The sequence below is a fragment of the Salarias fasciatus genome, chromosome 17 (genome assembly GCF_902148845.1).
Source record: "Salarias fasciatus chromosome 17, fSalaFa1.1, whole genome shotgun sequence".
NCBI lineage: Eukaryota > Metazoa > Chordata > Actinopteri > Blenniiformes > Blenniidae > Salarias > Salarias fasciatus.
In genome coordinates this window covers 17,358,907-17,384,821 of record NC_043761.1, presented here as the reverse complement: position 1 = coordinate 17,384,821, position 25,915 = coordinate 17,358,907, and the positions used below count along the sequence as shown (strand labels likewise).

Sequence of the window (25,915 nt, the reverse complement as noted above, 5' to 3'; positions counted from 1 at the left end):
AAAAAACTAAATCTGGAGATCCCAGAGAAGTTTAAAGGTGCATTAAGGAGTTTTTCAACCTTAAAAATACTTATTTTCCACCACATTTTTAATGCTGTGTACAATGTGCCCTGACATATTCATTACCAGAACCTCTAACAGGCTAAACTGTCACTTGAAAGTCACAGTGCCGGTCCGGCTCCAGAGTTTTTTTGGAGAGAATTTGAAAGGAATGACGTAATGCGCGCTCCGGCTGGTTAGGTTTCTTTTTGTCCGCCATTACTCCGCCAGATGCTTAGTGAGCAACAACTGAGCAGGATCTTCCAGAAAGTCAGAACAGACTGGCTTCTAGCACTGCCACAGCTCCACACAGACTCCACCAGGTAGAAGAAACTTAAATCTTACTTGAGCGCTACTAAACGAGCGAGGAAGGAGTTCCCCTCTTTCGTGCACAGGAGCCACAGGGACGAGTTTTTTGCTAAGCTGCATTACGCCCAAGGCCTGCAGGGGGCGCTGTTTCGCTTAAACGTGCAAACTCCTCAATGCACCTTTAAGCAAAATTGTCGACACATTGAAGTTTTTTTCCACAAAATTTTCAACATTTGGAAACTTCTCTGAATTCGTGGGGTGAATAAAATCAATACTGTTGAGATGAACAGAAGCGACGTGATCCAGAGACCCGTTGTTCCAGAATAAACCAGAACCAGGAGGAAGGAATCCCTTTAATCACCCGCCCCCGTACAGGAAAATAAAATACCCTCTTAGAGCAGCACCTCTTCAAAATAAGACTAACGTGAACCAGCTGTTCCTCCTCTGTGCTGCAGGGGGCAGCGCTGAGCCAGTCTGTTCCCACAGGGCTCATTTTAAAGATTTATATTAAGAACATTTGTTCAGAAGCGATTAAATCGGCTTTATAGCTAAAAATCATAAATAAGTAAATCTCACAGTTTCTTTCTTGAACAACGATCTAAAAAGTACAAATGTTTTTAAGACTCTGGGTTTAAAATCCCTTCTTCATCACTCAGTCTGGATTTTAATGCTAGCGGTGAAAACAGTCCGGTGGGGTGATTCTACGGCGAGGCGGCCTCTGATCTGATCACAAGTGCAGGAATTTTTTTTTTTTTTTTTTTTTTTTTTTAATTCATATAAAAGAGTGAAGCTTCTGAAGCTCTGAAGACGTGAGACGGTTCAAATCCTACTGAAGTCCAGACTTTTCCAAAGCGAGCTGGAGATCTGCGAGACCAGTTCGGACCGGTCGTCCTGCTGCGGGAAGCGGCCGATGGTCCGAAACCCGGAGCTGCTGCTTGCTTCAGCTTGGGGGAGGGAGGGGGGGGGGGGGGGGGGGGGGGGGGGGGGGGGGGGTGTTGACAGGAATGACGATAGCGCAAGACGCAAAACCAGCGTTCGGGGTTTTAGTCTGAGACTCCAGGTCTGGGATCTGTTGAAGCAGAGGAGTCGTCCTGGAGGTGTGTGTCCGTCGTGTGACACACACACACACACACACCGGGTGGAGGTCTGAGCCGGACTCTGAGCTGGACTCCAGAGGGGCGGGGTCTCAGTACTCCACCGTCACCGCTTTGGTCTTGAGGTACTCCTGGAGGGCGTCCTCTCCTGCGGACACAACAGGAAGCGGTTACATCAACACGCCGCTGGCCGCTCCTCGTCCCGCCGGCGTCGGGCTCACCGAGGTCCTTGCCGAAGCCGGACTGCTTGAAGCCGCCGAACGGCGACGCCACGTCGGTCTTGTTGTAGGTGTTGACGAAGACGGTGCCGGCCTCCAGCCGCTCGCTGACGTACATGGCCTTGTTGATGTCGCGCGTGAAGACGCCGGACGCCAGGCCGTACTCCGTGTCGTTGGCCCTCTGCAGCACGCCGTCCACGTCGCTGAGGCCGGACGCACGGACCAACGCCTCGTTAGCTAGTCTGGAAGAGCGCGGCGTGGCGCTACCTGGCCCCACCCTAAAGACTCACCCGTCCTTGAACTTGGACACCACCATGACGGGGCCGAAGGACTCCTCTTTGGCGATGAACATGTGGTCCTCCACGCCGGCGAAGACGGTCGGCTCCATGAAGAACCCTGACAGGGAGGAGACCACATGAGCCCGGGAAGGGGGGGCGGGGCTTCCCGTGTGTGCGAGACGTACCGGGCCGGTCCACCTGCCGGCCCCCGCACACCAGCGTGGCGCCCTCCTTCAGCCCCGCCTCGCAGTACTCCAGCAGCTTCTCCAGGTGGGCCTTGTGGTTCTGCGGCCCGTGGTCGGTGGAGCGGTCCAGAGGGTCTCCGATCTTCATCTTCCTGATCTCCTCCACCTGGGGGGGCGGGGGGGTTGACGTTAGCGGCGTGCCTTCCTGTTCTCCGGAGCGGGTGCGTTCGTTTCGCTCACCACGCGGCTGATGTACTCGTCGTGTATCGACTCCTCCACGAAGAGGCGCCCGGCGGCGATGCAGTTCTCCCCTTTGTTGAAGAACACCGAGCTCATTCCCTACACACACACACACACAACACACACACACAGTGAGAGGGCGTCGGTTGACTTCCCGGCGGTGCGTGGCGCTGCTCTCGCACCATGCGGACGGCCTTGTCCATGTCGCAGTCGCTGAAGATGATGAGCGGCGACTTCCCCCCCAGCTCCAGAGAGACCTTCTTCAGGTTGCTCAGCGCACAGCTGCATGATGGGAAACGGGGGGAACCAGTGTGAGATGACGGCGGTCAAAGGTCCGCGCGGGTTCAAAGGTCGGCCGGGCGCCTACCTCTTCATGATCTGCTTGCCGATGGGCGTGGAGCCGGTGAAGCCCAGCTTGCGGATGTCGGGGTGGTCGGACAGCCGCTGCCCCACCATGCCGCCTGCGGGTCAGAGCACCAGCTGCTTCACACTGCCGCTGGACCGGACCGGACCGGATCGGACCAGACGGGTCTGGCGGCGTTACCTGAGCCTGGGCAGGATGTTGATGACTCCCTTCGGGATGCCGGCTTTCACCGACAGCTCAGCGAATTTCAGCGCCGTCAGCGGATGTGACCTGGAAACGTGGCGACGGCGATCAATAAAACCACAAAAACGCAACAAGCCGTCAGCTGGACGGCGTCCAGGTCCACGGGGAACATGGACCTTCCTGTTTGTTTACATCCCTCCAGCGGCGTGCAGCGCCCCTGGCTGACAGCCCAGCGGGTTTCCAGTTACCTGCGCCGGTTTTCAGGACCAGCGTGTTTCCGGCGGCCAGGCAGGCGGCGCTCTTCCAGGCCAGCATCATGAGCGGTAGTTCCAGGGGATGACGATGGCACACACCCTGAGACGGAGAACACACTCAGCACACGGCCGTGGCGCCCGGCAGGGGGCGGCGGGTCGGATTTACCCCAGAGGCTCCTTCCTGGTGAAGGTCAGGTTGCGGTTGGGCCGGGCCTGGTTGATGGGGATGGTCTTGCCCTGCGGAGACTCTCGGGGTCGGTTATGATACTCCGGCCTCGCCGCGTCGGACGGACGATAAGAAAACCTGGAGCAGACCTGGATCTTGTCGCACCAGCCGGCGAAGTAGCGGAAGGTCTGGATGGACATGCCCACGTGGGTTTTGAGGGCCAGTGTGTAAACGGCGCCCGAGTCGATGGACTCGATGGTGGCCAGCTCCTCCTGGTGCTCCTCCATCAGGTCGGCCAGCCTGAAGACGGGGGCGGGGCATCAGGGTTGGAGGCCCTGCGGTTCCCCGCTCGGTCCTCCAGGTGGCGCTGCTCACCTGTACAGCAGGCTGCCTCTGTCTCTGGGGTTCATCCGGCCCCACGGCCCGTTCTCGTACGCCTCTTTGGCTGCCGCCACCGCCTGATCCACGTCCCCCACCGAGGCGAAGGACACCTTACAGATCACCTGGTGGGACACGGGGGGGGGGGGCGTCAGACACGGTCTGGTCTCTGGACCGTCCGGTCCACGGCGGTCTCTCACCGAGCCGTCGGTGGGGTTGATGGTGTCGTAGGACTTCCCGTTTTCCGCGTCCTGGAACTGGCCGTTGATGAAACACTGGTGCGGCATCTTCACCGTCATGTTGTTCACCTCTTTAGTCGCCTGCGGACGGAATCGAACCGGCTGTCGAGGGGATGGTCCTCCCGTTTAAATCGGGCGGAGGAGCGGTCACACTGACGTAGTCCACGACCAGCTCCTCCTCCTGGTCTTCCCCTCGCAGTTTCCGGACGAACATCTGGACGAAGTCCTGGAAGGTGGCGGCCATGTAGACGTCCTCGTTCTGCAGCTGGACACCGGCGCACCTCTGCTTCACCTCCTCACCAGACTGCGCCAGGAAACACAGGAGATCTGTGCAGAGCGCCGCCCGCCCAGGGCTTCCAGGAGAGCCTCCGGCGCCACCCTCACCTCACCACGTCCATGGAGGCGGCGCCCGACTTGAAGAAGTCCGTGGCGTCCTCGATGGCCGGCACGTTGCTGAGGATTCCCTTCCAGATGGCCTGCGGCACATCGAGGTCCACGGGGATGAGGACCAGCAGCCTTCCTCCTGAAACCCCGTGGAGGGGGGGCGGAGACTCACCCGGATCTCCTCCGCCATCTTCTTCTCCTCGTCGGTCAGCTCCAACGCTGGAGATCTCCCCGGACGAGGAAGAACTTGGAGGCGGGGATCATCTTCCCATCCTCAAACTGCAGGTTCTTCACCAGGAGCTGTCGGAACAGGGTCACATAAACAAACTGCCGGGGCTGGGCGGGGGACTGGGACGGGGCCGGCCTGGGACGGGGACAGGCCGGGCCGGCTGTGTTTGTTTGAATAACCCTCCAGGTCACGCCGGCCGGCGCGCCGCTCTCGGATGTTTGTTTAGTAGTACGGGACTCCGGACTCACAGCTCTTTGCCGTCGGCGCCGTACAGGACCAGGCCGCTCTTGGTGACCCAGGCCGGGCTGAGAGGCCCCTTCCAGCTCCAGGGCCTGGCCGGCGGGGACGGACCCCCCCAGCATGGACGAGCCGTACAGGGTGACGGGCTGAGGGACGGAGACGGACTGTGTTACTGCGGCTGATCTCTGGCCGTACGGCGGTCCAGGACGTGTCCCTACCTGTCCATCGATGACGGTCCAGGCACCGGGGACTTTGTCGTGGCCGCGGATCCAGTTGTGGATGGCCTCAGCGGGCTGGGCGAGGTGTTACCTGGGGGGGGAGAACGCTGACCTTTCAGCTGACCTTTCAGATTCCTGTCACGACCAGGTCACCCAGATTTCTGGGAATGAGAGGGAAGCCCGGCAGCTGGCTGCCGCTCGCAGCGCCGCCGAGGGAAAGTGATGCCGGCCCGTCTACGAATAGCGCCTCCGGACACCGCTGCCAGCAACGTGGGCCCCGGCCGGCCCAATCAGAGAGCAGCTCAGATCCGCCCCACTGTGGCCTTTGTCCTGATAGGACAAACCGGCCGGGAGCAAGAGCCGCTCAGTGGGAAACTGGAGCCAACAGGAAATGACCTGCAGCTTCTCAGCAGTGGAGTTCTGCTGGAGGACCACGTGACTGGACGGACCCATGCAGAGCCACAAGTGCTGGACGTATTAAAAGACAAGCCGCCTCGGGTTCGAACCCCCCGGTCCCGCCTGGTTCTCCACCGGAGCGTTACCTTGGCGTTGGACTTCTTCTGGATGCCTTCGTAGCTGGCTCCCTCCTCCGTCTGGGGGACTCTGGGAGCCGTTCCGTCCGCAATGAGCTGCACGGCCGTCACCTGCAGGACGGACACAGTGAGAACCGAGTCCGGTCCGGTCCGGCCCGCCTGCCGGCGACGGCGCGGCGCTCACCATGGCCTTGATGCCCTCTGGGAACAGGAAGCGGTTGTACAGAGTGTCCACCGTGTCGTTGGGCTCCACCGGACACTCCCGCTGCAGCAGGATGGGCCCCGGTGTCCAGACCGTCGTCGGCCCAGAACACCGAGAACCCGGCTTTCTTATCGCCCTGGATCAGGGTCCTGCGGACGAGACAGACCGCCAGCGCCGCGTCAGGACGGCGGCTATCTTTAGAACAGGTGAAGGGAATAAAATCCATCGTAAATCAGCTGATTGGAGCAGAAGCTGATGGGAGCTGATAGCAGAACAGATAAGACTCTCTGGATTATCGCGAAGAGGAAGTGAGACTCCAACAAACCGATCTATAGAGCAGCTTTCACTGGAATCACCGCTTCTACGGAATATTGATCATCAGCCCAGCTGATCCCAACAGTCTTATTGATATTTATATTGGCTCCTTTTCAAGAGTTGGATGACAAGCGTTTCCTGTCGCTTCCTGGCGATACGGAGAGTGTAAAGCTCCGCCTCATCCCTGCTGATAATCAGTTCAGATCTCCAAATCCTGAGCTAAAAACATTCAGAGGTGTTTTGGGTCAATGAAAGGGAGAAGGTGAGGCTGGGGGCGGGGGTGATAAGAAAGGCGAGCGGAGAGGTTTAGGGTCAAACTCAACTGGTTTGAACCTCCTGCTGATAGCGGCGGTGTGTTACTCTGCCCCTGGAAAGCAGCAATACAACACTCTGCGGCCGTTTGGCGGCGCGGGACGGCGGCCTTATGTAACTTACGTAATACCGCTGGAAGGCAGCGCGGGACCGCCGGCCGGACGCTCACCAGTTGATGGCGGAGGCGCCGCGGTGCAGCGGCAGGATGGAGGGGTGGTAGATGATGGAGCCGTGCCGCGGGTGGTCCACCACGCTCATGGGGATGAACTGCGAGCAGAAGGGCATGACGTTGAGATCGGCGCCCACCGCCTTGTAGGCGTTCCACCACCCTCCGGGATGGGCTTCCCCTTCACCCGCCAGCGCGGGGAACTTGAACACCGGCGTCCCGTCTCTCTCCGCCGCCACCGCTGGGGGGGGAAGAAGAGTTCAGCCCAGTCAGATCCAGGTTTACCTGCCGGATCTGGAACCACACGGTCACAGCCAGATAGATCCTGGGTTACATAACCCCCCCCCCCCCCACCCGGGCTCTGCTGCAGCAGCCCCCAAACACATGGCGCTGCTCAGGAAGAGGTCAGGAGGAGGTCAGGAGGAGGTCAGCAGGCTGCCCCCGGCGCAGGGATGCCACTTCCTGGAAAGGTTGCATCACGTCGCTGTGCCTCTGCAGAGTTTTACCCTCGGAGCTGCGTCTCTGGGCCACATGGGGGCCTCTGCCCCCGGGGGGGGGGCTCTGCCACCCGGGGGCCTCCGCCACCCGGACAAAAAGAGCCACTACCCCGCGGCTAATGCTGGATAAAAGGCCGGGCTTTGTCGGCCGGCGCTGCGGAGTCAACGTGCGTTTTAAACCTCCAGTTAAAGATCGCCACAATAAAAGATTTCAGATTCCCACAATAAAAGGCTCCATCAGTGAGACCGCGGAGCCAGAAGTCCTGATTCAAGAGGATTAAACGAGCATCGATGGCTTCATTAAACCAAGGAGAGGTTCCAGCAGGAGTTTAACTTTCCCTTCATTACTCCTGCAAACATCATAAACGCAGCAAAGTCAAGGTCAAGGTTACTTTATTCCACTGTTTCGCAGGAAATTACTGCATTTAGCACGCCATATAAAAACAAAGCACACTGAATCTACTTGATCGAGTGTCGACCATCAAACAAACGCTCGTTTTTTCCCCAAAGTCACCAATATTTAGGCACCGAACAGAATGAACCGCTCCTGATATAAACTCTCCATTGTTTTATCTAATTAATCATTTATTAGCGTTATCAGGCCGTGAATTCATCAGCAGGCCTGATCTGGAACCACTCACCCTGATAACGTCAAATCCATCCAGTGGAACGGGTTTCTAACAGTTTTCCCAAAGTATGCTACAAAACGAGAAAACCCAGACCTGTTGGTGGTTTGACCTCTGACCCCCTGAAGTTCAGGGTCACGGCGACCAGACTCACCCAGGGGGTCGGCCTTGCCGTCCTTGTCGGGCACGGGTGAACACGCCCACCACCTTGTGGCCCTGTTTCCGCAGGCTGCTGTAGACCTCCTGTCCGAACAGGCTCTGGCCGATGATGGCCAGCTTCAGCTTGTTCTGGTAGTAGTGCTGCTGGCGACAGAGGTCAACAGGTCAGCCAGGGGCGGACGGCATCACAAACCTGCCAAAACCTTTTTTAGACGATAACAACTCCTCATCTGAACCTTGAACTGCTTCACAGGCGAGATCTCTGCTGTAAATGTTTTATAAATGCTGAGAAAGGAGCGAGAATGCACCTGATATTGAGCGATGTAATAAAAACTTCTATAAAAAAATAAAGTTTTTATTACACTGTAATTTAAGAAACAAATAAAATGAGTGAGTTTAAACAGAAAGAAGCCTTTAAATGAAAGTGTGAGGGTGTGTGTGTGTGCGGCTGCTGGCTGGCTGACAGAACGGCCCTTATGTCACTGCTGCACATGTGTGTGTGTGAGCAGGCTTCAGGTTCGCACACGACGGTTCGCGGCCCGTTCAGAGACACCGTCTGCAGGGGAAACGGGTCCAGGAGGACCGGAGGACTTCCGGCTGCACTGCCGCTCCGATGCATGACTGGGTGAGTGAATGCATGAATGAATGGCTGAGGGAGGGGGGGTCGTTGCACACGCAGCCCTGCAGGATCTAAGCCGCTGATGCAACTCCTCCTCCGGGTCCCGGATCGCAGAGGCCGGCGCGGGCAGCGCGCACAGCCGGGGGAGAAGGCGTGCAGGGCGGCCGGCAACGGTGGCGGCGGGCTCCCCCGATCCCCGATCCGGGTCCGAGCCCGGCGTGCCCGGCGGGGGGGTGAAAGCGCGCACTCGGAGGGCAGAACTCACCGCCGCTGGTGGAGAAGCTCCGGAAGACCCCGGCCCGCCGTCCACAGCATGATGGCGGCGCTGCGCTGCTCTGCCGCCGGCGAACAGACGAGGATCCGGACTGGAGCTGGAGGACGCGCCGCTGCCCGCGCACCTGCCCCGTGTGTGGCAGTGAACGGCGACGTGCTCGTCACAGCGCGGCTTTATACGCGGCGTGCCGGCGATGCCTGCGCGGCGGGGGCGCGCACGCTGCCCTCCTCCGCGGCGCGTTCACGTGCGGGAGAATTCATTTTTCAGTAAATAAAATAACTTTTAAAAAACAACAGTTTAGGCCGGTGCATTGAAATATATTAACATCACTTTTTTTTTTTTACTTTTTAGTAACTAGTCTGTAAGTTTTTTTCAAGGTTTGCCAGTTTGAAAGTAAATGTTTTATTAATAAAAAAATAAACGCTGGGTGGAATTAATACTATTTTTATTGATTTTGAAACGAGAGTTTTGTGAAAAGTTTACTGAGAAATGTGTACAAAAAGAAAATACTAACATCTGGTATATTAGTGAAGTATAAAGTAAAATAGATTAAAAAAGACAGGACACTAAAAACAGAAAAGACATTCTTTTCTACATTTTAGACTTTTTGCCTATTTTTAATGTATAGAAAACTACATAATTACTGCCATGATACACAGTTATATGTGCTACATTTATATGTTTTAACACATGAACAGTACCTGTCAAAAGTTAGGACACACCTCACTTGATGTTTTTATTTCCACTATTCGGACCCTGAAGGCATCGAAGCTGCAAAGAACAAATACGGAAATAAGTAGTGAACGGTGTGAAATAACTGTGTTTTCTCTGCAGCTTCATATGATGTCTGATGATTGTATTGACGAGGAAGTTTTAGAGTTTTGTCAAACTGGCTTGTGCTGCTGACCAGAGGGGATCCGGCTGTGAAACGCTGCAGAGCATCATTGAGTTCAGAGAGTCACGGATATAAAGCTCCTTCAGTAGCTGTAATTTAATAAAAGCTCCTCTGACTGCTCTTTCTCAATATGTACACCATAAGCAGCGACGGTATGAAGGCTACGTCGGGGGTTTGTTGTGTCTTTGTTTCGGCGGACGGATGTTTGAGGAGGAAGAGGCAGCAGCAGGTCTGAGGGGAGCAGCGGTGATTTATTAGTGACACGTCATGAGGAGGAGCTCCAGGAGCTCCGGAGGTGCAGGTGGACGTGAGTGTTGCTCAGGCTGAAGAGACGACGGTTCATTTCAATCAATCATCCACACAACAACAACAACAACAACAACAACAAGAAGGACAACAACAACAACAACGTGCTCCGGGTCAAAGCTGCTCCGCAACCAGGACACAAAACCAAAGAGAAGGACGCCGGCCGAGCGGAGGACGAGTCAAATCAGAGAGCAGCTCAGGACCGGAGAGGTCCAGGCTCCGGACTGAGGACGCCATCAGGTCCGTCCTCCACGCCACCGACACACAGCTACACAGGACGCGCTCCCTTCTTCACGCCGGAGCCTCTGGAGTGGTCCGGGGGGGCCGCGGGGGTCGAGGGGGGGTCACAGGAAGCGGATCCCTGCTCCGAACTGGACGCCGTCACATATCCTGGAAGCAGAGCGGCGCCGCGGTCAGACGGCGGCGAAACCTTCGACGTAAAGGAGACCGGAGCGCCGGCTGGTCCAGAACCTCCAGAACCCCCGTCTGATACCCGAGACCCCCCTGTCCCTGCTCTGGACCCCCCCTGTCCCCGCTCTGGACCCCCCTGTCCTCCCTCTGGACCCCCCTGTCCTCCCTCTGGACCCCCCCTGTCCCCGCTCTGGACCCCCCTGTCTCCGTGCTGGACCCCCCTGTCTCCGTTCTGGACCCCCCTGTCCTCCCTTCGGACCCCACTGTCCCCGCTCTGGACCCCCCTGTCTCCGTGCTGGACCCCCCCTGTCTCCGTTTCTGGACCCCCCTGTCCTCCCTCTGGACCCCCCTGTCCCAATTCTGGACCCCCCCTGTCCCCATTCTGACCCACCTGTCCCCACTCTGGACCCCCCCTGTCCTCCCTCTGGACCCCCTGTCCTCCCTCTGGACCCCACTGTCCCCGATCTGGACCCCCCTGTCTCCGTTCTGGACCCCCCTGTCTCCGTCTGGACCCCCCTGTCTCCGTTCTGGACCCCCCTGTCTCCGTTCTGGACCCCCCGTCCTCCCTCTGGACCCCCCTGTCTCCGTTCTGGACCCACCTGTCTCCGTTCTGGACCCCCATGGGGACGCAGTAGTTGAGCTCCAGCCGGGCGATGTTCCCGAGCCGCAGTACGATTCCCGCTCCGTAGACCAGCGGATGCACTTCGGCCAGCTTCTGCAGGTGGGCTCGGGGACCCTCACCTGGGGGGGGGGGGGACGCTCCAGTCAGAACAGAGACCTGGACTCTGAGACGCGGAGCTGAGCCGTACCGTAGTTGAGGTTTGCAGAGGTTTCCGGCGTTCAGGAAGAAGTGAGTACTGAGAGGTCTCCGAAGCCCCCCCGGCCCGGCCTGAAGGGGAGGGGGGTGTAGAGGTGCAGCCCCCCCGCCCAGTACGCCTCCCCGCCCAGGTAGTCCCCTGAAAGACAGCCAGGCCTTCAGACCCGGTCCTGGAGGACGGAGGACGGACGACGCTGCTGTCCTACCTTCGCTCTGGGGACCGATGCTGTACATCCCGAACCCCCGCACGCTGGTGGGCCCCCCCAGGTAGAACCTGCACACAGTGGCCCGCTCAGCCCGGCTGGACCAGACCTCTGACCTCTGACCTCTGACCTCTGGACGGGCGAGAGACCTACCTGTCGGCGATGCAGGACGGTTGACCCCCGATGGGGTAGAGCACCCCCCCCCCACAGGAGGCAGACAGGACCTGAGGAGACAGCTCAGGTCAGACCGGCCCCCCCTGCTGGCCGGGACCGGGACTGCAGGAGCGCCGGTCTTACCGAGTCCCAGAGCAGGCGCCGGTTGAACTGCAGCTCCAGGTCCTCCTTCAGGAAGCTGGCGTCCCCCCCGGTGTAGCCAGCCAGCTCCTGCAGGACACACGGAGACACGGCATGAGGACACCGGAGAACACCGGAGGACACCAAGAGGACGGACACCGGGAGGACGGACCCCCCACCATCGCGTCTGTCTCACCTGGTTGACGCGCAGTAAGGCACCTCTGCTGGGGAAGATGGCCGAGTTCCTGGAGTCGATGGACATGGTGTGCTGCAAAGAGACCGGCGTTAGCGCTCTGGGGGGGGGGACAGGGGGGACAGGCGGGACAGACGGGACAGACGGGAGACAGATGGACAGACGGGACAGGTGGGACGTACCGAGAGCGCCGACTTCAGCGAGTGGCCGCTCTCCTCGCGCACGGCGAAGGAGGCGCTGCGGGCCAGGCAGCCCAGCTCCCGCCACACCCCCTCCCACTTCAGGGTGTGGTTGGTGAAGCCCAGAGGGAACTGCCGGGGGAAACGGTTCATGAGCAAGGCGTTTGTGACGGGGCTAAGACGGCGCGGCGGCAGCTACGTTGAGCTCGGCCGACACGCCGCGGTCCGTCTCCTTCAGGGAGCTCCAGGGGAACTGGCCCGTCACCTTGTACAGGTTGAGGGTGAGGCTGGAACACACACAAACCGGTTATTTCCGGTTCGCCCCCCGCCGCCTCCTCCCGGGTTCGGACCGGCGCGGCGGCCATACTTGCGTTCGAAGTGTCCGGGCTGAGGCTTGAAGAAGGACAGGCCGTAGGACGTCTCCTTGGTCCCGTAGGAGAACTGGAAGGTGAGCTTCTCCGCCCGGCCCAGCATGTTGGGCAGCTTGAGGCCCAGGACCTGCGGGGGGGGGGGGTCAAACGGAGGGCAGCGTTCAGCAGGGAGGTCTGGGCGGCGGTCTGGAGGTCATGTGACTGGCTGGTGGCTCACCATGCTGCCCTCGTTGTTGCCGACCATGGTGTTGTAGCTTCCTGTCAGCCGCTTGATCTCCGTCACCTCAAAGGTCACGTTCCAGGCCGTTGGGCAGCGCGTCGGCACCTGAGGGGGGGCAGACCGCCGATCAGAGAGCATCTTCCTCCCTGCTGTCTCTGGACCAGAGGTCTAGTCCCTGTGGACCCCCCCGACCCCCCAGACCGGGCGTGGCGTCCCAGACCGACCTTCAGACGTGTCGATCAGGACCTCCACCTCCTTGAAGATGCGAGGCGGAGCAGCCTCTGCCGCGCCACGTGCGCTCTCTTCATCACCTGAAACACACCCCAGATCGTCATCTTCATCAGCGTTCACTCAGTGTGAGCGCCATGCGGGGGGGGGGGCACCTACATCGATCAGGTTCTTGGCGTGGAACACCTCGGAGATCTCGTAGCCAGCAGGTCCTCCTTGGTCCGGCCCAGACCCTGAATGTTGACGTGCTGGACAACCACCTGCGATCACACACACACACACACACACACACACACAACACACACACGCACATGCGTCACTGCCTCCTCGTCCTGAATCTGACCGGCTCGCTGAGGAAACGCTGCTTCGGACTCACGTCTTTGTTCTCCAGGATCTCCTGCTTGGACTCCGGCGCCTGCTCCGGAGCCTCCAGCAGGTCGTCCGGGTGCATGCCCAAATCCCGGCCGTGCATCGGCAGAGGATCCAGACTCTGCAGCGGGGGCCGAGAAACGGCATCAAAACCAGGACAACACACGTTTCTGACATTTCTATGAAGCATCGTTGATTGAAAAGCTTCACCACAAGTGTGAATTAGTGAAAACACATATGTTGAAGGCTTTAGAGTGTTTTCCATTGCTAAAAACTACAAACTGTACTTATCTCTGTAATGTTCTACTACTCTTTTAAATATTAACTAAGAAAAAGGAACATCAGCTTAACATTTAAGAATAAATCTATTCAGTTCACAATTTATTATTAAGTTTTAAAGTCCCGTTATGAAGTCCAAGGATGTGTGGTGGCTTTACAGGGCAGCTGCTGGGGGCAGCGGGGGCAGAATCAGGGGGGCGGGGCATCAGGGGGAGTGTCTGATGTCCTACAGTCAGTGAAAGTCACTGCACCTGCAAACATTACAGCTTAAAAAACTGATTTCTGCTATTATTTGGAGGAGTGGCGCTTCAATATGAACATTTTGTTTCATGTTTCTGCAAATTACCTAAAAGAAACACCACAGCTTATTAGCTTAAATTATCTTGAGGTTAATAAAAAGACTATTTTAAATGGTTTTCCTCACAATTTAGGTTATGGTTTATTCATAATAGAATAATACAGTAAAAGTGGTGCGTTCAAATCCAATCCGCTTTATTACAAACTGAGGCTTAAATGAGCTTTAAAACACACTTTAATGGCTTTTTCAGAGGTATTTCTGCAACACAGAGAAGGATTTAGTAGCCGTTTGTGTTACAGGGGGGTTTTCTGGAGGGGGAGTGTGTCGGTACACGGAGGTCCACATGCCGGGCGGAGAGCCACGGTTCTTCCCAGGGAGGAGAGGGAGGTCACGGCCCTCATACGCACCGAAGACCGGCGGCTAGCCTGCGGGGAGCACGGCGCGTACCTTAGCGTGGACGGTCCCCATGGTAGCTGCCCGCTCCTGGACACCACCTCAGCCGGCCTCAGCTGCTCTGCGTGCGGGGAAAAGCGGGACAAGACGGCGGCTACTTTCTCCAGCACCAAACCCCCTTCAAGGGAGCCGCCATGACAGTCCGTGAAGGCAGCTGCTGCGTTCAGGAGCGCCTTGGAGAAAAGGACACTCCGCTCACGATGACAATCTGTGAAGGCAGGTGATGCGTTCAGGGTGCCTGGGAAACTAGACACCGTTTACTTCACGAAATGTGTCTATTCAATTAGATATTACGATATTTTAAATATCATTGCATTTATCTAATATAATTTTAAAAAATATTTTAAGCAAAATCTACAACTTTTTTTGGTGCTGCTGTTTGATATTTTCAAATTTAATGTTTCATCTTTTTTTAAAATTTGATTCAAACTTTATTTTTTTCCTTATGTGTGTGGTGTTGGGAGTGAATAAATCATTATTGTTATTATTATATTATTATTATTATTATTATTATTATTATTATTATAATTACTGTTATTATTATTATTTTATTATTATTGTTAGTAGTAGTAGTAGCAGCAGTCCTAATAGTATTAGTAGTATATAATGCATATTTTTATGGTTTGGTTATTTATTCTAATAATATTTAAATGCCTTATTGCACACACACAAACACACACACACACACACACACACACACACACACACACACACACACACACACACACACACACACACACACACAATGCCAAACATTTCACTCCTTACTCACAAATTAAAAACATAATTCTCTCCGGCCAGCAGGAGGCGCTAATACATCATTTATCTCCTGTAGATTAGACCACTGTAATGCCTTGCTCTCTGGTCTTCCCAAAAGAATATTTCAAACCTACAATTATTACAAAACTCAGCCTCCGTGCTGACGGGGACCAGGGGGCGGAGCCACAGTACAGCAGTTGTACAGTCGCTGCATTGGCTTCCTGTCCACTTCAGGATGGATTTTCTTCTAAGTTCTCTTATTAGTTTGAAATGTCTTAACGGCCTTGCGCCTTCTTATTTAGCTGATCTGTTTTTACCGTATCGACCCTCGAGGCCCTGAGGTCCTCTGGCAGTGCCTTATTGTGTTCCTAAAGCTAGAACCAGACTCATGGCGAGGCGGCCTTCAGCCACTACGGCCCCGCCTTTGGAACAGCCTCGCCGAAGAACCTCAGGACCGCAGAGGACTGTGAAGTTTTTTAAGGGAGGTTAAAGACACACATTTTTAATCAGACTTTTAGCTCACCTTTTATATCCTCTTATTCCATCATTATTATGTAATTTATTCTATTTTATTATTATTTTAATAATAATAATATATAGCGCTTTCCTGGACATGCTTTACATTGCATTATTCATTCTCTCCATACTGGGTGGTGGTAAGCTACTGCTGTAGCCACAGCTGTCCTGGGGCAGACTGACGGAAGCGAGCTGCCAATCTGCGCCATCAGCCCCTCCCACCACCACAACCATTCACTCTCACAACTTTCATACTAGGCAAGGTGGGTGAAGTGTCTTGCCCAAGGACACGACGACAGTTCTACGCATGCCGGGAGCGGGGATCGAACCGCCAACCTTCCGGTATAAGACGACCTGCTCTACCAACTGAGCTACTGTCGCCCCTATATTTTACTTAATAATGTTATCTTACTTTGTATCTTGTCTTCTTAAGTTTTTAGCTGTTTACCTCCAGGTTTCCTGAGGGGGGGTCCTCTACACTGAGGGGGGTCCTCCACACTGAGGGGGGTCCTTCACACTGAGGGGGGGGGGGGCTCCACACTGAGGGGGTCCTCCACACTGAGAGGGGGGGTGCCTTCACACTGAGGGGGTCCTCCACACTGGGAGTTGGTTCGGTCGTCTGCTGGGGTTACTGTGCTCGGGTCCTGTGGTCCCGGCTGGCCTGGGGGTCCACACCTCGGTGTGCGGGTTCCCCTTGGTCTGACGGGGTTGGGGGTCGGGCGCTGGAGCCCCAGTATTAATGACCTTCGACCTCTCCCGGTGTGGGCGGCCCAGAGCGTCCAGTCACATTTCAGTCTCGAGTCACTCTTATTGGTTATTGAACGTGCAGCGATTTTCCCGAGTTCCCCGGTAGTAGAAGTATTTGTTCCATGATGGTTCTAAAATACACCTTGTGGTGCCCCTGGACACATCATCAGTGATGTAACCTGGAATCTTCAGGGGTTTCGGGTCTTTCAACAATCAGACCCCCTCGCCCAGGCGACCCCAGCCGGGGTTGATCAGGCCCCAACTTGTGTCCAGGTAGCGCTACCCTACACCCCATGCATCTTTCCTCCTGATCCACAGCCACCTCGACGCTACCTCTGCTGCATCGGTGGCCGACTTGATGGCCCTCCGCTTGCTGGCTCCTGTGATGCCTAACCTCTTATAGGTCTTGCAGAGGGATTGGCCCACAAATCCTCGACATCCCACTTCGATGGGTTCGCACCTTGCCCGCCAGCCGTTGTGTCGACATTGCTCCATTCATTCGGAGTACTTTGCCAGCTTCCGCTCATGGGCCTCCTCAATTCGGTCCTCCCATGGCACGGTGAGCTCAGGAGAATCACCTGCTTGGTTGCCACTGAGGTGAGGACGATGGTCTGGCCTTAACGTTGTCCTGGCTGCTTCTTCTGGGAACCTCAGTTGCCTCCCCAGATCAACGTGCAGCTCCCAGTCACGCGCTGTGGCCAGCAGGCCCGATGAGGTGTTTCGGAAAGCCCCTGAAGATTTTTCCCCAGGCTTGACAAATGTGATGGTGTTCTTTACTGGGCGACACACTCCTGCTGTGACTGATCCCTCCACAGATTGAGTCCGCTATGGATTTGAGGACCTGGTCATGCCGCCAGCGATAACGCCCTTCGCCCAGGGCCTTTCGGGACAGCAGCTGAGGATATGTTCCCGATTTCCTCTTCTTTGGCAGAGGGGGCAAGCTGGTGTCTCTGCCCTTTCCCCAAGTAAAGAGGTTTGATGGGCTTGGCAAGACATCATAAACTGCTTGGATCAAGAATTAATCCGATGGGGTTCGGCTTTCCACAGCTCAGTCCATGTGACTTTTCGCTCCACAGCTTGCTCCCATTCTTGTCCAGGCACCTTGCTGCCGCAGCCCCACCATCTGACTGGCCCATTTCTCCTCTACTCCCGCTCGCACCTCCTCCAGGATTAGCAACCTCCTCTCCTTGCCCTGAGCTTCTCGTAGCGATGGTGTTTTGCTACTGCCAAGGCCGGCTCTTCCTTTGGCCACTGTGCCCACCAGCACCCTTTGCTGCAGCCTTGACTCTGCAATGTCCACAGTGTGGCGCAGAGCGGTAATGGAGTTTGTCAATTTCCCTATTTAAACCAAACCAACAACCGCCACCCCAGGAATTGCACCTGGAGGAATTAGACTTAAAGCACACAGGTTCGGAACTTTACTGAGAGGCGGAGACTAGTCAGTTGGTTTTGAGAAGTTTTATTTACAGAAAGAAAATAATATTTATGACATACTTTATATAACAGTCTCTTTTTTAAAAGGCCAAGAATCTAAAATAATGAAGCTTCTTATCTCTCTCTCACCAACCACACACACACACACACACACACACACAGTCTTGTATTTCTATCCTTGTGGGGACCGTCCATTGACTCCCATTCATGTCTAGCCCCTAACCCTGACCCTTACCCTAACCCTAACCCACACCACAACAAAGCCTAACCCTAAAGAAATGTTTTTGCACTTTTAATTTTTTCAGTAACAACAACATGGTCAAGAAAACACTGTTTCTCCTACTTAGGACCGGAAAAAGGTCCCCACAAGGCACGTCGTTCCACGTTTTGCTATCCTTGTGGGGACATTTGGCCCCGACAAGGATAGAAATACAAGAACACACACAAACACACACACACACACACACACACACACACACACACACGCTTACAGTGAAAAAGGGGACTAGGAGCTGGGGCTTAACCGTGGAACTGGGGAGGGGGGAACCAAGGGGGTAAGAAACCTTAACTAAGGGAAAAAAACACAAAAGACTCAACACAAGCAAACCAAACAAAGGAAGTGCACCACAAACTAAACGGGACAACCACCACCAGGGGGAATCCACCACCACCACCACTTGACTCCACCACCAGCTCCTAGAACAGAACAAAACAAAATTACAATTTATATATACAAAAAAAAAGGAATTTCAGTTTTCCCACAGTGGAGTGAGGGATAAACAGCATCCAATTGCGCAGCCCTCCTTCTGTGAGACTGCAACAAGCGTAAGGTCAAACCATCCCTGTGGTTGAATGAGGCGCTGTCTAACGGCGGCCACACTGAGCGCAGGGAGAGGGTTACGAGCAGGTTCAGGCCGCGACAGGACAGGTCTGCATAGCAGCAAGCAGCAACAGCGGAGTACAAGAGCAACAAGCAACAGATAATTGGCCGCGGAGGATCGAGGCAGGGCAAACCAGCAGCACGTCTGAAGTAGAAGTGGAGAGAAACATTAGATGGAATATTGGAGCTCAACCACCACAATAACAGACATTCCTTACCACTTTGAGCTGAAATGCAGCTCCTCAAAAGGGAGAGGCTCGAGTCGAGAGCTGCACTGGTTTCCTGGCGACAATACAGAGGCTAAGTTGGTTTAGCCTGGTAGCTAACTTAGCTACCGGAGCCCTGTACCCCCAAGAATGAAAAATACGTTACAGCGATCGTGCCGCGAGAGGCATAGGTCCGCGTCTAGGTGAATGACTGTCCTGCTAAAATAGATGCTCTAATTAGAAGGGATTATATACATTTCCAAGCAGATCAGAGCTCCTCTTACCTGCCGCGAGGCACCGAAGGACCACGGAAGTGAAACGCCGGTAGGCGGGCAGACGCGTGACGTCAAAGGGGCAGACCAAGAATGGCACATTTTATGGATCACCAGCTGGCGCAAGTGGCCAATGAGGGCCCAGGCCCTCAATTGAAATCCCACCTCCGACCCCGTAATGCCACAACAGCATCGGCATCTCTCCACTTTTACCCTGTCCTAGCTTCAATCCCTGCGTGTGCAACCTTCGGATCGCTGGACTCTTTGTATTGCAGCAGCTCCCTGGATCGCGATACCATAAACTCTTTTTGGAAAGTAAGAAGGCAGGCAAGAAAAGGTCTGGAGACACCGAGTGCCTCCGAGGGGATCAGTCCCAACACATAAAGTCTCTCCGTCAGGCCTTGTTCTATTATTGGGATTTCAGTGTCCAGCAAACTGCTGAAATCTCAGAGTGAATGCATCGCCTGGCCAGCTTAGAGCAGGAGAACAGAGACCGGTGAGAGAGCTTTTTCTTTAGAACAGAAACACAAGTAACAAACCTCTTTAAAAATGTCAAGAACAAACTCATTATTTGTGTTTTGAACTACAGGCGCGAGCTCTGGAGGCCCAAAAGCAGCTGATGGAGGAGAGAGACCGTCAGCTGAAACAAGCTGCAGCAGAGGAGCTTCAGCAGCTGAAGGAAGAAGAGCTCCGCCTGGTCAAGGAGGCTCTGACTGAGGAGAGGCAGAACCAGCTCCAGACTCATCCAGGTACAAACTCACTTCAGTCACTGCTTTGATGTTCTAACATTTCACACACCCTCAGCTCTTCTCACTTTGTCTGGAGATGAACCGCTTTGGACCGAATGAGAGGTTTAGAAAGTCCCTCAGTGACCTTTTTCACTCTTTTCTTCCAGCTGACAAAGAAAAATGCAGAATGGAGGCGGAAAATGTAAAGAAGTGGAAGCTGTTCTGGAGGAGGAGGCGATGCTGAAGGAGGAGAGCTTCAGAGGAGCTGCTGCAAGAAGCCAGAGAGGCAGAGGAGAGGAGGGGGGCTCAGGACTCTGCTGGACCACATCCGGCAGAGGACCAGAGGAGTCAGGAGGACGCTGCAGGACGAGCAGGGGACGAGATTAAGAGAGGCGGCAGCCAATGAGGAGGACGCTGGAGGAGAGAGCGCACGTTTAAAGACAAAAAATAAATACATTAATTCATCTCAATGAAGTTCTCATGCTGTCTGAGTATCAGTGGAGACTTTATTAGAGATCAATACATCCTGTTCATGCTTCCACAACACTTTTTCATGGATGTTGAGTGTTGACTCACTCTTGTTGGTAAAAGTGCTTCATCCTGAAATGAGCCACAGACTTGATTGTAATCAGAAGGACTGTTTCAGGAGGAACCAGGAGAGCCTGATGCTTGTTGATGAAACCCTCCAGCAGGTCCACCGTGGAGGCTCCACTAGCAGCAGGTGACGGGTTCTGCTGGAAGCACCACTCAGGGATCCACATCGGGACTTTGGCCTTTATTTAGCTGAAAGTCAAAGTAACCGTCTGAGAATGTGTTCAAGTTAAAGTAGTTCATGAAGACGAAAATGTACTTTGAGTAAAAACTCAAGAGAGCCAAAGAGGCGGAATGTGGACTAACTGGACTTCTCTGGATGCTTGTCGACAACACAAGGGTAGCGTGACCCTTTAGAAACATTTTAACTTAGACTACAGGATGGGAGCTTCTGAAAGCCTCCTCCTGTCATCAGGGCCCAGAGACCAGACACCAGGCCACATTTCAACCCTGAGCACAAATGAATACTTTTCAACCTGAGCTAGAGAGCTGGGGATGTTCTCAATGACAGCTTGGGATGAAACTGAACAATATCACACTCTTCTCAGGCAGTCTGACCTTGGGATGCAGAGTTGAAGGACGTTGAAGGTTGTGTCCCAGGATTGGCTAAAACTTTTTATGCAAATAAGCTAGAGAGCTGGGGGTGGGCTCAGCTGAAAGCTTGGTATCTTCTAAGTGGTGTAGAGGTGGATTTAAGTCTCTAAGTTGATGTTTCAAGATTTTAGAGGCCCAGTGCAGAATCTGTCAGCCACTGACAGATTCCGACATTCACTGACAGATTCTGCAAAGTCAGCTGTAACTCAGCCTGGGAGAGACCTAGACAGCTGGGGATGGGCTGAAGGGAAAGCCTGGGACGGACTGAACAATACGACACCCTGTTTGAGTCAGTCTGACCTTGGATTGCCAAGGTACAGGTCTTTGAAAGTCGACATTAAGGGTTGCTCTGACATGAAAATGAAACTAAAGAGGTGGAATTTGGACTGAATGGACTTCTCTGGATAGGATGCTTTGGAGACCTTTTAACCTTAGACTACAGGATGGGAGCGCTTGAAAGCCTCCTCCTGTCATCGGGGCCCAGAGACAAGGCACCAGGCCACATTTCAACCCTGGAGCATAAATTAATACTTTTTTTTCCAACTTTATTTATTGAACTTTTCGGTAACACTTTACTTGAAGCACCCGGTATAACACCTTATGAGCAGTTATAAACACTCATAAATGATCAGAATACTTTATAACGACTATACGGCATAGGGTTAGGGTCAGGTCCTGGCATTGTGATCATCCAGTGAATGTTTATAACTACAGCTACACATGTTATAATGGCATTATAATAATTATAATGTACTTATATGTGTTATACAGGGGGGCTTCAAGTAAAGTGTTAGCATTTTTTTTCCAACGTCTGGAAGGAGCGACCAAGCCACGCCCTTTAATTGTGCACGCGCATACCCATGGAGTGAAATGAGAGCCTCTGAGTCCTGCAGCATCCTCCATGTTGAGCTGTTTACGGTGGATGTTCAGCAGACAGTGGATATATCCGAGGTGAGCGCCGCGGCGGCTGCTGCGTAGCTAACTCTCCTCTGCCTGGCGAGCGGCCGTGCTCTCTGGCTGCTCCACACGATGATTGACAGCATCCGTCCCTGGGAGAGGGTCCCTCCATACTGTGGTTCTCCCCAAGATCTCTTCTTTTCCCACTGGGTTTTTGGAGTTTTTTCTTGCCGGATGTGAGGGTCTGAGGCGGGTGGTTGCTTTGTTTTGTTCTCGTTACTGTGAATTTGACATATAACATTATGCTTATTCACTGTTTTTATTTTTACCAACCAATGTAACATCTTGAGCCTCTGAGGCAGCTGCTGTTGTGATACTGGGCTGTACAAAAATACATTGATTGATTGACAGCATGACAAAGCAGAAGCTCGAAACTCATTGGCTGAAGCTGAGCGGCGCTTTTTCGGATAACACGGGGGTCTATGAGACGAAGGGCGGACCCCCATACATACATTTTTATATTGTTTTACGCTAATATTATATTATAGTATCGAACCAGACTGACACATTTAAGCTTGTTAAGAAATGATACATACGTTGGAAACGAACGAAAACTCCGAGCTTTAATAAATTGAAATTGGACTAATCAGCAATTAGCCGTTTCTGAAAAGGCTCAAATAGCCCCATTTCCATCATAACCAGTCAACATTGGTTGAAAGGTGGGACAAAATTAGACAACAACTACTTACTTTCATTAGAAATTAGTAAACAATGTGAACACCGGTCACCAGAGAAATACACTCAACAAAATTATCACCACAACACTTTTTTTTTTTGCTCCCATTTTTCATGAGATGGACTCAAAGATCGAAAATTCATTCCAGATAAACAATATTTCCATTTCTTTCAAACATTGTTCACAAAATCTGTCTAAATGTGTGATAGTGAGCACTTCTGCTTTGCTGAGATAATCCATCCCACCCTCTCAGGTGTGCCACATCCAGATGTTGATCAGACACCATGATTAGTGCACAGGTGAGCCTGAGACTGTCACAATAAAAGGCCACTTTCTATGTGTTGATGCAGTTTTTCTGGTCTTTTTATGTTAAGTTTTATTTCCGTTATGTCGGACCAAGAGTGAGAAGGGTCGGTACGAGAGTGACCTGGCCTGTCTGCCGATGCTGTTTAGTGTGTGTGACGTGCTCCCAACATGCTTTAGTGTTTGTAACAATAAAAGCTTTGGTTGAGCTGAAGAGCAGCAGTCCTCGTGGATCGCTGCCTCCATGGCGAGTTGCGGCGCCATAATACATATGAGGCAATAACAACAGTAACGCACAGTCACTCAGTTTAATCAGATTATTGGTTTGGAAAAATGAACGCGTTAGATTGCTTGTTACTGAAAGAAAGTAATCAGATTAAAATAACGCGTTAATTAGTAGTGCGTTAGTGACAACACTGAGGGTGACCACCCGTCCCACGTAGGGACCTGCAGCGTTTCAAGCCCATTTCACGCGTCCCACAAATTGAGACCGTGTCCCGCATAATCAAGGCTTGCTCCAAACAAAAGCTTGTTCACCACACTCGCCACACACACCCCTAAGTGAAGAACTGCGGTCAAGCCAGCCGGCGCTCTGACAAACACAGCCAAGTGAGCCGACACGTCGTTCAGCGGTGCGCACATGTTGTACGCATTACGGTTAAAAGCGAAACCGAGAGGACTGCGAAAAGCTAATCGAATCGATTAGCCAACGAATCGAGTCGCAAACCACTCGTACAGGGGCGTGAAGTGTGCGTAAACCCGTCGGGACTTGCGTCCCACGTCAGAACGAGAATTTTGAAATGTTAAAAATTTTGGTCACGAAAAATATCGCGACCGGCCCGTGAACTATGCGCCAACTGTCGTGAACGCCTCGCGAACTCGGGACGATGCGGGAGGATGCTGCCAGTCGTGGCCCCTGGCGAGGGACCCGGAAAGGGGCCCATGCAGGGGATTTTTGACACACTGTTGTTGCAACATCAAGTGTCGCGTCTTCAATTTGTCATTGAAATTGACTGATGTCAGCCGTCCGTCGGGGCCCCCTTCAGCTCGGGGCCCTTGGCAGCGCCTGTCCTGCTGCTCTTCAACACAGAGCAGCTGCAGGTTCAGGATCTTCTCTTCTCCGCAGTGACGGCGTCTCTGGCATCCAGCATGCTGTCTGTCCACAGCAAATCCAACAATGACCCAGGGTCAGGGAAGCCCCCTTTTTATATGACGTGCGTTAATTGCGCGTGCAACCACGTCGTGCCAATGCGGGAAGCTCGTAAACTATGCGCGAACTCTGCGCGAATGCGTAGTGCCAGTTCGCGACACTGACGGGCGCATTCGTGAACTAGTTGTGAACCGGTCGTGGAACAGTGCGGGAGCCTGCTGGTTTCCTGGCTCCAGATTGGCACGCCTTGCCACGACAACATCGTGGCGAAAAGTCGTTGCAAGTGGTAAACGTAGCTAAACAACCGTTAAGGTGTAACGGACGATTTTCTCAAAAAAGTCGAAAGCCAAACGTCTGTTGCTCACTTTTTGAAAAACGCGCATGCACCAGACCGTCCTACCTGCTCTGCTGCTCCTACGAGCCGCTTGACGGCGTGACGCACCCATTTCTCCAGCGTGATTGACATGTTGGAGGACCAATAGTTGACGCTCGCATCACGCCATTCATTGGCTAAAACATCGTCCATTACACCTTTAAGTGCCGCGGATCACACTTTGCCTCGTAAACCAGCCCCCGCCCACTAATCATCCGAGAGCCCACCTCCAAATCCAAATGTGGATGAGGAGTGGGCGGGGCTGGTTCACGAGGCTGGATCACACTCACCTTATTCATAATTAATAGAATACATATGAACACTGTTGATAATAAAACCTAACAGCAACAAGTCAATGAAGGAAAGCCTGAGCTAATGCTGATTTTCAGTCAGTAGGTCAAATGAACTGGGGAGATATTGAGCTAAAATACTTTATTTCTCTTACAAGAATTAATATAAAATTTCTGCAGTATTTAAAGCTAAAACAAAGAGCTGGGTTTGAAAGAGACTACAGTCAAGGTATTCATCGGTTATTTGGAGTAAATAGGTTAAATAACCTGCGAGCTATTGAGAAAAATCTCTTTTTTTCATAAAAATATTAATAAAATTAATAGGAACATTTCCAGAGCAAACAAAGAGATTTGTCTGAACCAGACAGTGGAGTAATGTAATTCACAAGTGATTTGGATTCAGTAGATCAATAAACCTGGGAGTTATTGAGCTAAAATACTGTATTTTTCATAAAAATATCAATGCAAATGATTGAAAACTTCAAAAATTAAAACAAAAAGATGTGTTTGAATCAGACACTGTAGAAATGCGATCGACAAGTGATTGGAGTCAATAGATCGAATAACCTGGGAAAAAAACAATTACACTGAAAGCTAAGGGCTTTAACGGCGATCTTGGAAACGAGCATGTAGCACGAATGTAGCATCTCCCCAAGGCTCCGCCCAGCTCCCACCCCATTGGAGGAGCTCCCGTTGGGAGGCGAACGCACTGGACGCGGAAGCGCCACGCGCATGGAGTTTGTGATGGCCTCCATGTTATGACCCTTTCTGACTGCCACACACAACGAGCATAGGACGCGCAGGCCTGTGGGGAAAACAACAGCCCCCCCACCCCCCCCCACCAGAAGGAATTCGGAAATGGGGGCGCAGAAGATCATCGCCCCCTCCCCCCCTGGCTCGTGAGTGTTGATGGAGTATATGTGTTTGCGATTAAAATTGAGGGGCAGTAACCACACCGTGCCGCGAGTGAGGCCAAACGAGCAGTCTCATCCACCTGAACAGCCCCCCCGACACAGCGCACCAAGACCCCCCGATGTGTGTGTTTGTATGTATTGGTCGTGTTAGATGACTAAGTGCAATTAAGACTGAGAGGCGAGCCACTGAAGGGTGCAGTGATTGGGGCCACTTAGATGCCCCCCCCCCCCCCCCCCCCTCCCCCATCCACCACACCCTACCTGATAAGCCCGCCTCCCAAAGCCCTA

General features: G+C 53.4%; 2 protein-coding genes across 2 annotated transcripts; both read right to left on the bottom strand.

The window, feature by feature from the left end:
• Positions 1-417: 417 nt before the first annotated feature.
• Positions 418-8,447, bottom strand: aldh1l2 (aldehyde dehydrogenase 1 family, member L2). Its single transcript, XM_030114089.1, is given in 28 exon segments — positions 418-1,590; positions 1,664-1,863; positions 1,951-2,056; positions 2,124-2,289; positions 2,364-2,462; positions 2,546-2,645; positions 2,731-2,829; positions 2,914-2,997; positions 3,137-3,236; positions 3,239-3,264; positions 3,331-3,401; positions 3,480-3,630; positions 3,706-3,833; positions 3,909-4,028; positions 4,105-4,249; positions 4,329-4,423; positions 4,504-4,569; positions 4,572-4,631; positions 4,805-4,855; positions 4,857-4,946; positions 5,019-5,104; positions 5,557-5,662; positions 5,736-5,834; positions 5,836-5,902; positions 6,550-6,787; positions 7,824-7,857; positions 7,859-7,972; positions 8,355-8,447. Coding segments are annotated over 28 exon segments (2,850 nt in total). The 3' UTR covers positions 418-1,534.
• A 1,819-nt stretch (positions 8,448-10,266) lies between these two features.
• Positions 10,267-14,404, bottom strand: samm50l (sorting and assembly machinery component 50 homolog, like). Its single transcript, XM_030114088.1, is given in 19 exon segments — positions 10,267-10,312; positions 10,933-11,074; positions 11,159-11,194; positions 11,197-11,289; positions 11,357-11,424; positions 11,507-11,577; positions 11,651-11,737; positions 11,844-11,915; positions 12,023-12,151; positions 12,219-12,306; positions 12,387-12,517; positions 12,608-12,685; positions 12,687-12,715; positions 12,835-12,876; positions 12,879-12,921; positions 12,998-13,041; positions 13,044-13,098; positions 13,215-13,328; positions 14,232-14,404. Coding segments are annotated over 19 exon segments (1,389 nt in total). The 5' UTR covers positions 14,253-14,404.
• Positions 14,405-25,915: the final 11,511 nt, after the last annotated feature.